Here is an 11,574-nt window from a genome sequence, read left to right on the forward strand (position 1 = left end):
ATAACTTTTATTACCGACACTTCAGCCCTGTGTAGAGAACAGAGAGTCGACATCTGGTTATGACTCCGCCCAACAGTTATTAAGAAAAATACGATATTTTAGTCTTCCTCATAAATAAACCACGTTCTAAATTTAGCTTCCTCTACGGACGACAACTCCGCCGACTTCTGCGTTGTTATTGCTTCTGGCTGCAGCGAGTTTGACTTTGAAAACTCCTACCACCTGACAGCCTTCTGATAGAACTTATAGATAAGATTGAGCCGAGAGCTTCGGTTATTTACAAGTGTAACTTTCTTAAAACTTGCGCTAACTGTAAATAATAATACCAATATTTGACTGTTGCCCCTAAATGTTAGTTGGTAATCGTCTAGCAATATTTAAATATAGTATTAAACAAAAACACATAACATACACACTAATTTTCAGAAATGTTTACATATCCCGGCAGGCTATAAATAATGTTTAGAGTACACGAGACGTGGATACGAAGGTTATTACTCCGTTTAGCTCAGAATATTTTTTTTTCTGAGAAAGCCTCTCCCACCTCTCTTTCTCTTCTAAGTACGCGTCTTAATTTGTGTGTGTAGTGACAGTGGTTTTGACTGTGGACTCAGCAGACGAACAAGATGGCGCTAACTGTTAGCTAGAACTTCGTTTGTGACAATGTACATTGTGAAATTGTGTTTAACATTCTCTCTCTCTCTCTTTTTTTCATAGACACATTTTCCCCCCTTTACTTCGACGAACTTTTCCCTTTCCCGCTATTTACTCTCTCTTTCACCTCTTTTACCTGTCTTCCCATCTGTCTCACGTGACTTCCTCTGCCCTGCCCCCCTAAACAGGTTCACAATAAAGACCCCCGCGGTTTGCAGTCTGTTCCTACAATAGCCGATTTTGAACAAAGAGCCTTCTGGGCGATGTGTCGCTTGCTTGGACTTTCTGGGTTTTGAAATAAAATGAGAAATGGGTTAATTGTTTTAAAATAGGAACTTTAGCCCGGAAGTTTTAACGAGGTATTGAATCTGTGTTTGTGTGTGTACATGTTTTACTTTACTACGTGTGTGCGCGTTTGTTGTCGGTTTGTGTATCTATGCGTGAGTGAAAATATTTTGTCCAGTTGTTGTGTGGTGTGACCTTGAATGATTTAATCCATTGAGTGGACATGTGTTTGTGGTTTCTACCCGCTTAATCTGCGGGCTTTGAGCCGTAATGGGCTTTTAGTTTGGACGATTACAACATTCTTTATTCACCCCCCTCTCTCTCTCTCTTTCTCTCTCCCTCCCTTCGTTCCATCTCCTCTTTCTTTTCTCTTTTCCTATTCTCTACTCTCCACACTTTCCCTCCCCTGCTGTTTTCACAATTTCTTTACTCCTCTCTTTATCTCTCCCATTCTCTCTCTCTATTTTCGCCCTCTCTTCTCTCTTTCTTTCTCGTCCTCTCGACCTAACGAAAGCGAGATGACATCCGATGACGAAATGACAGGTAACTGTGTGTGTGTGTGTGGGGGGGGGGTGATTATCAGATTGTTCTTGAACTTTAGGAAGCGGGTGTCTAGTGCTGTGTGTCGCTTCCATTGTAAAGTGTAACCAACTAGAAATATGTAACCAAGGCTTACACGTCATTTGGTCCATATTTTTTAAAATCCATACAGTGTGTTTGTGTGTGTGTGTGTGTGAGAGAGAGAGAGAGAGAGAAAGAGAGTGAGAAACGCTGCCTTTCTGTTGTTGGACCTCGTCTCAGTTGTGCCAACTCTTTGCTCTTATCCTGTACTTCTCCATATAGAAATAAGAATTCGGGATAATTTAATTTTTTTTTTTTGCGGAGGCATGTCTTGAGATAACAACACAGTGATCTTACGATATATATATAATGTCTGTCATCTAGATCTGCAAATTAACGAAAGCATGCCTAGGGAAGTAATTAGTTTGTTTGGATCAGTCACGGAATTAAATTTGTAATAGATTAAGACTAACAATAGATTGTTTTTGTTTAGCTCGATGTCATGCTTTTAGCTTTCTCAATACCCGGGTACGCTATGATCCTATCACTTGTCTGGACCAGCTGGTAAAGGGGAAGGGGGAGAGAAAGAAGGGGGGGGGGTATCTTGGTGAATGCTACCGTGATCGTAATTTAAATGCATTTATTTAAATAAAAGTTGAAAGACCTGAATTAAAAATCGGGGGCTCAAGCAAACACACTAACCACTGACAAATGATTATTTTATTTCCTTTTTTTTTTTTTAAACCTTGCACTTTCTCCCCACCTAATAGTGTATCTTTTAGTCTGACATTGTCCCGGCCGAAAAGCTTTAAACAGGATCAGGAAGAAAATATTTGCAATTACATTGAGGGAGTGGTCCGGAAGGGGGATTCGTTCGTTACTCAGTTAATGTGACAGAATGCTTCAAACTGCTCAGGTCTAGATTAGGAAAATACGCTGGACGTTGTTGAAGTCTACCATTAAAATATACCCTGGTATATAATCCGTTTACAATCCACTCTCGAAAAAATACTGGCTAGTTCTAGTCGAGTTGCCAGTGAGACTTGAGATGATTGATTGTTTAGAAATAGGGCCACCAAATTATGGAAGGCGTGCCAACTATGACGCGCGTATTGTCGATTGGCACGGCCACAGAATTATAAGTCAGAGAATGCTACCAACTCAAGTAACGAATAGATCTCTATATTTTTTACTTATTTATTGAAAAGTAAAATCTGAATAACTGATAAAGTTCATAAATACAGACTTTCAAATATTACTGTCTTAACGGCAATTTTTGATAATAGGCCTATTAGTGGTATTAGAATTATCTTATTACAGACGTTTTAAAAAAAAGATAATTAGTAGATAGGGTACGTCCTACGCGTATCCGTGGATTGTGCTGGGGGGAAAAAAGTCGTTTCTGTATTTTCATCTATCATAGAATTGGTTTATGGATCTTACTGTCAGAACTATTGTGTGCTTGTCTTTCGTGTTTGGCTTTGCATGTTTCCTACAGAACTGAATGTTACACACTAGCCCAAACTTTCCGCGCCGGGAGTCCGGAGCGCAATACCGCACGACCAGACAGCAGATTGGGGCCTTATTCTTTCTGTTAGCAAAAGTATTTTTGAATAGCTACATGAAATGAACGTCGCGTGATACTTCAGTGAGTGTCCGTTAAGAGTCGAGCTTGCGCCCTTGGACCAAAGGGAAGGATCTTATCCAGACTCAAGGAATGAGGGCTCTTCACCGATCCCTCTGTTTCGGGGGAGGGGGGGGGCTCCCGGTTCCCCCATCCCAGCGAGGCCGGAGGTTAACTTCCATGTTACCAGCATGTCTTAGTGTTTGGTGTTGATTGTGTAACTCAAGTCAAAATGACGTAGTTTTTCATTGTTTCCAAGACCAATGTTAACCGATTCATTTATTCGCCATAGAACCATCCCATGGACTCGTTTCAACGTCAAATTTTGTATTCGTTATTTTATCGAGTATCAAATCACGTGATTTTTTTTGTTTTCAAGTCATATATATCGACGGCTTGTTTGTATTCTAAAAGAAACTATACATACAAGACACACACACACACACACACGCCCAACATTGCGCGTTATGACCTGTATCTCTATTGTCTAGCAGACTATGCAGGATAAGCAGACGATCCGATGTTTTGATTTGCATAAAAAGCTCTCTTTGTCTTCTGTCTAGCCCAGCTGCTTGGTGACTACACGAGGACAGACTATGAGAGGAACAAAAATCAATAGGTCTACAGTAATCTAGGGCAGAGGCTCTGAAACTGTGTTCTTTGAATCCTTCATGTTCTAGTAGTTATGCTGATGCGGTCAATTGTAAACAAGCTGAATTTCAATATGTTTGGACCCAATACAAATGATATATCTTACGTTATAATCTTTGGGTCGTCCATATTATCTCCCTTTGATCCCTCGTATTAAAGCCATTGGCTTCTCCGTGTTATATTGCTTGGGTTCTCCGTGTTATATTGCTTGTTTTCTCCAGGTTATATTGCTTGGTTTCTCCGTGTTATATTGCTTGGTTTCTCCGTGTTATATTGCTTGGTTGGTTTCTCCAGGTTATATTGGTTGGTTTCTCCAGGTTATATTGCTTGGGTTCTCCAGGTTATATTGGTTGGTTTCTCCAGGTTATATTGCTTGGGTTATCCAGGTTATATTGCTTGGGTTCTCCAGGTTATATTGGTTGGTTTCTCCAGGTTATATTGGTTGGTTTCTCCAGGTTATATTGCTTGGGTTCTCCAGGTTATATTGCTTGGGTTATCCAGGTTATATTGCTTGGGTTCTCCAGGTTATATTGGTTGGGTTCTCCAGGTTATATTGCTTGGGTTCTCCGTGTTATATTGCTTGGCTTCTTCATGTTATATTGCTTGGGTTCTCCAGGTTATATTGCTTGGGTTCTCTAGGTTATATTGCTTGGCTTCTCCATGTTATATTGCTTGGCTTCTCCATGTTATATTGCTTGGGTTCTCCATGTTATATTGCTTGGCTTCTCCATGTTATATTGCTTGGCTTCTCCATGTTATATTGCTTGGCTTCTCCGTGTTATATTGCTTGGCTTCTCCGTGTTATATTGCTTGGCTTCTCCATGTTAAAATATCTCCAAAAGGCTAATCGTAGCTTACTCATTCTTTTCAAACACATTGACTACATCAACATTTGAGTGACGGCTCAACTGTATGAGTTTCAGGAAAAGTTCTCTGATAGAAACCCCCCACGGGGACCCTCTACGCAGAGCCTACATTGGAACATTGTGAATCTGAGGCCGTCTGCTGGTGGGAGAATAGAACAGATATCTAGTTAGCACCGAATGACGTGCATCGACTTCCTGTACACCTTCTGCCGCCCAAATTAAAAATCTTGGCTTAGGAAGAGAAAAGGCGTCTTTTATAATTGACTTCATTTTTTTTTTTTTTTACAAAACTTATATCAACTCTGTCAGTCTGTCTGGTAAAAAGTCTGTACACGTTATTTCTCCGACATCCAATCTCGGATCAAGCTGAAATTTTGCACAATTATTTCTTTTACCTGACAACACAAGAATCATTTTAAAACAAGATTACAAAGAGAGTTTGTGTTACACAAACTCAGAGGCGGCCCCCGTCGAAGTCGGATCCCTGTCGGATCTGCATATTCGCAAATAATATTCAAGAGGTGATTTAATTTTGATGTAAAATGTTTTACACGTTTCGGATGTTCCTTCAGAGTTGAAGATAATTACTTCCTAGTCCAAACCTCCCGCAGGACGACGGGGGATGGGAGCGGGCAGGGTTTGAACCCTGGGCCATCCATAAATCTGAACGACAGTCCTGCGCGCAAACCGCACGACCAGGCAGCCATCCGATGGTCAAAAGTAATAATGTTTCAAAGATTCATTTGCCGTAAATTTAAATTTAAATTTAATAAAAAAATAGTAGATTAGTTTTAGTATATTAAAACATTACAATATTGATCAAACCGTTTGGAAATGAAAATCTACACTTTTTTTTTACACTTTAAGTTTAGAAATTGAAATTCTACATCTTAATCTAGTCTATTTTAGTCTAAACTAGATCTAGAAATTCTAGATCTAGACTCTAAAATAATTTTAATTAGAATATAAATCCAGATCTAGATATACTGTAATAAAAATCTAGATCTAGTTTAAAAAATCTAGATTAGATCTAAATCAAGATATCATTTCTTTTTTAAACGCGAGTCACATAACGAGGCTTAATAAACATTACTATACCGAGTTCTTTTTTCATTTCATTTGAAGAATTAATTCCATATAACGTCAGAGGGAAAAAAAAACACTACGTCACACGGCCTAGCTAGACTAAAAATCGGTTCCATCATTACGAGCCATTTATCGAGTGTTCATAGACTTTGGTGCACCGAGTGCGTTCTTTAAGCATTTCATTTAAAGAATTCATTCCATATGACGTCAAAGGAAAAAAAAAACACTACGTCACACGGCCTAGCTAGAATAAAAATCGCCTTCATCATTACGAGCTTTTATCGAGTGTTCATAGACATTGGTGCACCGAGTGCGTTCTTTTAGCATTTCATTTAAAGAATTCATTCCATATGACGTCAAAGGAAAAAAAAAACACTACGTCACAAGGCCTAGCTAGACTAAAAATCACCTTTATCAACACGAGCCATTTCTCGAGTGTTCATAGACATTGGTGCACCGAGTGCGTTCTTTTAGCATTTCATTTAAAGAATTCATTCCATGTGACGTCAAAGGAAAAAAAAAACACTACGTCACACGGCTTAGTTAGACTAAAATATGTTTTCATTAATACAAGCAATTTTTTCGAGGGTTAATAGACATTGGTGCACCGAGTGCGTTCTTTTAACATTACATTTAAAGAGTCCATTCATATGACGTCAAAGAAAAAAAATTCCATTACCTCACAATAGGCTAGTACCGGTACCATTAAAAAAAATGTCTTTATTTACACGAGATATTTAACGAGGGTTCATAGACATTGGTGCACTGAGTTCTAATAGATATTATTTAAAAAGGATCAAAGCCACATTGTTTTTGCGTTTTGTCTGTCAGTCGGTCTGTCCGTTATCTTGATATAAAAAAAACAACTAAAAGTTATTAAAAATTGATTAACCTTTATTTTACGTTTCAAAACATCGCAATAATTTTTAGGTATGAACACAATTGAAAAGTTTATATAATAGATTGTTCCGGATGTTTGTATAAATAGTAAAAGAAAAAGAGAATTTCAGATAAATGTAATACCGTTAATTAAATTTTTTGGATGGTCTCGTATAAAAATTAGATGTACTACAGCCACGTGGAGAGATTTTCATACCTTACTTTGGTGTTTGGATTCTGTTTTCCTTAAAAATCGGAACATAATATTAACGATAATTAGATTTTTTAATGTTTTAGGTAGAAAGTTAAATGTACTGTAAGAGAGTAGTGAGTTAAAATATTTTTCATAAAAATCCGTAAAAACATTATTTCGTAAATGAGAAGATTATTTGTTTATTAATTAGAAGAGGGAATTCAAACAATTATTTGGCGTTAGTAGATTTTTAAATAAATTCGGAAATTTCTGGCGACGATTTGTAAGAAACAAAATCCGGAACTTTTTTTATCGATTACAAAACTTCTATGTTATGTTTTACAAGAAAATTAAATGTCTAAAAAGTAATTTTCAGTAATCAATTCTAGTAAATTACTTTTTTTAAAAGCCTTATGCGATTTCAAACAATCATTAGGCATACTTCATGTTTTATAAAACAATATCCGGAACATTTTTACACTTAATGAAATATAAGTCAGTATAGAGATTATGATTTAGCATTAATATGCTATTTACATAAAAAACGGAACAACATATTATTGATAATGTGTTTTTGCAACGTTTAAGCATGGAAATTGAATGTAATATAAGTTAGAAGAGCAAACAAACATTTGTTGGCGTTGATTAGTTTTGCACAAAAAAATCCGGAACAATCAATTTTAGATACTTAAAACTATTGAGATGTAATGGGAGGAACATTAAAGGGTAAATCAGATTTTCAATATCTTTTAGAGTTCTAGTTTTTTAAATCTAATCGTGACGGACAGACCGACCAACAGACAAAACGCACAAAAATAAGCTTCTTTTATTCGGATGGGGGCACTAAACAAAAAATAAATAAAATCTGATTTTTTAAAAAAGTTTAAGGAATTGGTTTAGCACCTGATCATATTGCGACGTTACGCTACTGCACGAAAATCGCTGCATAAAAAGTCCATTTAAAAAAATGTGCGTGATATTTACATACAAAGTGCATTATTAGCCTTTATAAACAAACAGAAATGTTTTCTTTTAATTTTAGCAGCTAGTTGACCAGAAAAAACATCGTTAACTATTATTTTTATTTTTTGTAAACATTTCCTGTACATTTTAAAAATATATTTGACTTAGTGATACTGAAAATACACAAAAATTGTCCATCTTTGTTAGCATATTGTAACATTGCCTCCCTTACATTTACGTAATTGTTTTAGAATTGGTGTATTTTTATGAAAAAATCGCTTGCATAATTAATTTTATAAATTAAACGGTTTGCTTTTAGAAAACCAAAAGTAGCCGTTGCACCTAAACTTTTCAAGCCGGATTTAATGATGAAATAATATTTTTCATATTTCTTCTAGTTTTCGAGATCTGAGTGTGACAGACGGACAGACGGACAGACTGACATTTTGCACAAACCTAATAGCGGCTTTTTCCCCTTACGGGTGCCGCTAAAAATTAGTTAAGTAACTATTTTTAATTAATTAATTTGTTTAGTATCTCGAACAAGTGAAAGAAACTCTACTTGACTGAAGTGGTGATATAAACAGAATTATTCCCCTTTATACATACATTAGATAACTATACAATCTTCTATTTTCATAACCACCTCTTTAGCAAAGTGGTTAGTATGTCGGGTTGAGCTATGAGATCGAGTAATCGAGTAAGTGCCCTTTGCTTCAAGGACGTTTCTTGATCTCTTATTGGCTTTCTTTAGCAGTTACATTTGTAAAAATGTTTTGTTTGTTGTGAAATGTTTTATATGTTTCGGATGTTCCTTCAGAGTTGAAGACAGTTTACTTCCTAGTCCAAACCTCCCGCAGGACGACCGGGAATGGGAGCAGGCAGGGTTTGAACCCGGGACCATCGGTTAAACCGCACGACCAAGCAGCCCATCATCCTTTCTCCTTTATTATGGCGTAAGAAAAGCAGCCCTGATTAAATCATCAAAATATTAAAGTAGGCTAGTCTAAGAAATGCTTGCCTGTATTTCAGGCAATTGTTTTATACTGGTAAAAGCTAAACTATCTAGATCTAGTAGCAACTACCAGGCGGTGAAAACACTGTCAGTAAAACTATGACACAATTAATTTTTTTGTTTGTTAAGGTTTGGATTACAGTCTAATTGAAATTAATAATCTCCTTTTCCCTTTTGTTTCTAGTTTCCCTTCCTAAACTCTTGGATTTTGACTGGAGAGTGGACATGAAGACTTCGTCTGATTCTGTTGCCAGGATGTCTGTGCCAACGTGTATGCTGAATTTAGAGGTAGAGTCCAACTGCAGTTTCTTTAAATACACGAATTCATGAATTCTTTAAAACATTTTTAAATTGAGTAATGAAAATATTTTAAATATATTAGAAATATTAATAATAATTATGTGCTTCTTTTCCCCTCATCTAAATATTTATATACGATGATATACATCTAAATATTTATATACTCTAGAGACCTAAAAAAAAAAAGTTACGTTTCTCTCTATTACATTTTTGGTTATTGTTAACAGATTCAGGAACAACCTGGCAAAATTCAGCAGACGGCGGGAATAGAAAATGTCAGTGTTGAATTGAGTAAAGAGACTTTGGACACAATGCTTGATGGGCTGGGTAAAATAAGAGACCAGTTAGCTTCAGTGGCCAACAGATAAATTGACTTTTGGTTCAGAATGATGTTATTTGATGAAGAGACTATTAAAATGTAAATTTGTATTGAACAAATGAATATTGCAACATTGTGATTTGATCTTGCTAAGGGAGAGAATTGGATTATAGTATTGTATTGCAGCACACTTTGAGTTGAGATAGATTATGTATTGTTAGAATCAAACACATGGAAAAAACTGTACTGGACTCAAGGTTTTTGTTATCTTCATGTTTTTTTCCCTTTTGTTTTGTTAAAGAATATTGATTATGTCTGTCTGTATGCCATATATTACTATGCAGAAAAGTTTCTGCTCAATACCCAATCATCTCCCCTAGATTTATATATGTTTGAAACAATGATTTGTTATGATGATAAAATAATAAACTATGTTAAAATAATTTGTTTTCTTCTTAATTTGCTGTTAACACATGTAACATCTGGAATGTATCACTAAGGCAGTGTTTCCCAAAGTGGGTACGTGTACCCTCTGGGGTATTGGAAGACTTTGAAGAGGGTACGGGTTGAACCTTGTTAAATGATTTTTTAAAAAATACCAATTTATTATGTTTAGATAATTAATTAATATTAATTATTAATAATTTTAAATTCACATTCTTTAGTATTTGTACACTCATAACTGGTGTTATTTTTAATTTAAAATTTTTTTTAGAAAGATCAGGATATGAAAAGATTCAATTTTATAAATATGACAGAGTGTGCAAAATGGTTAAGTGTTTTTTCTAAAGCTTCATCATGTGTAGAGGTTCGTCATTTATTATGTGCCCTAAAATATGTTTTATTTCATATATGTGGTTTTAAAAGGTCAAGATCACCACATATTGTCACTCTCTAATGTTGTAGATCATTTTCGAGGGGCTAAATTACAGTGGGTTAATATTGTGAATTTTGCAAATCTATGGGGTATGTTAGATAAAAAAAAAAAAAGAAGAAATTCATGCAAATTTTTACTTTGCGAGCCTTTATTAGTTCACACAACAGGAGATTATATCTTTAATGCTATGAACAGATTATGCAAGAGAACAATATTGATTGGAATAGATGTGTTGGAAAAAGCACAGATGGAGTGAAAATTATGGTTGGAATTAATAAAGGTATCATTGCATGAATTCAAAAATGTTGCCCTAAATGTTATATCCACTCATTGTTGTGTACACAGAGAGGGTTTGGCAGCACCTAAAATGTCCATTGATCTGTAGAAAGTTTTGGATGAAATTGAAAGCATGAAAAAGATAATTGCATTAAAAACAGTCCTTTTTTCGCAAGTATGTGTATGTAAGTGGTCTTTACAGCTTCTTTTCCATACTGTTATTTGTTGGCGATCTCAAGGAAAAATTCTAAATTGATTATTGAACTTCAATGGTTTCTTAATGATAGATCTGAGTTGAGGAATAGTTTGCATGACTAGAAAAGGATTTAACTTGCTTATTTAGCAGATATATTCTCTGATTTAAACTGCCTCACCTTATCACTACTGTACAAGAAGAAAAATTCATTATTTTATGGTGAAGAGAAAGTGAGCGCTACCATCGCAAAACTAAATTTATGGCAAAAGATAGTTGGAAATGGAGAAGTAGACTCGTTTCCCTCTCTTCATAAGTTTCTAACAAATATTCGGCGACTAAATTGATGCTGATACTCTGAAATGCATAACACAGCATTTGGACAGTTCGCAAATGAGCTTGAAAAACTATTTCCCTGATTGAAACAGACAATTTCGAATGGATTACATATAACATTAACACAAGATCCTTGTCAGAAGGGGGGGGGGGATACTCAACGTTACAGAAAGAATAAAAGGGGTACACATAAGTCAAATGTTTGGGAAACACTGCACTAAGGAAATGTAATAGTTGATTTACTGTTTCACAAAGACTTAGCTCACTGTTGACCTTAATTTGCAAATGTTCCTGTACAAGTGAATTTTTTTGTTAACTTTCTTAACAACACAAGACAGCTTGATAAATAAGGCAAGTACAATATGGTACCAATTGGTATACAAGTGACTGAAAGTCACATACTGGTACGTTGTCTTAATACTGATTGTTATAATTGATCACGCTCTCTACTGTAATAAACTAAAGCAATAATGAAAAAAAAAAAAAAAAAGACAAC

The 11,574-nt window shown here is 35.5% G+C and overlaps 1 protein-coding gene across 1 annotated transcript in view; it reads left to right on the plus strand.

The window, feature by feature from the left end:
* LOC106052244 (COMM domain-containing protein 9-like) overlaps window positions 1-9,839 on the plus strand; it is a 54,949-nt gene extending 45,110 nt beyond the window's left edge. Inside the window, exons 5-6 of the mRNA XM_056043415.1 lie at window positions 8,962-9,065; window positions 9,305-9,839. Of these exons, the coding sequence (XP_055899390.1) occupies window positions 8,962-9,065; window positions 9,305-9,445 (245 nt within the window). The 3' untranslated portion in view covers window positions 9,446-9,839. The remainder of the gene's footprint in view (window positions 1-8,961; window positions 9,066-9,304) is intronic.
* The last annotated feature ends 1,735 nt before the right edge of the window (window positions 9,840-11,574 follow it).

The sequence above is a fragment of the Biomphalaria glabrata genome, chromosome 10 (genome assembly GCF_947242115.1).
Source record: "Biomphalaria glabrata chromosome 10, xgBioGlab47.1, whole genome shotgun sequence".
Taxonomy (NCBI): Eukaryota; Metazoa; Mollusca; class Gastropoda; family Planorbidae; genus Biomphalaria; species Biomphalaria glabrata.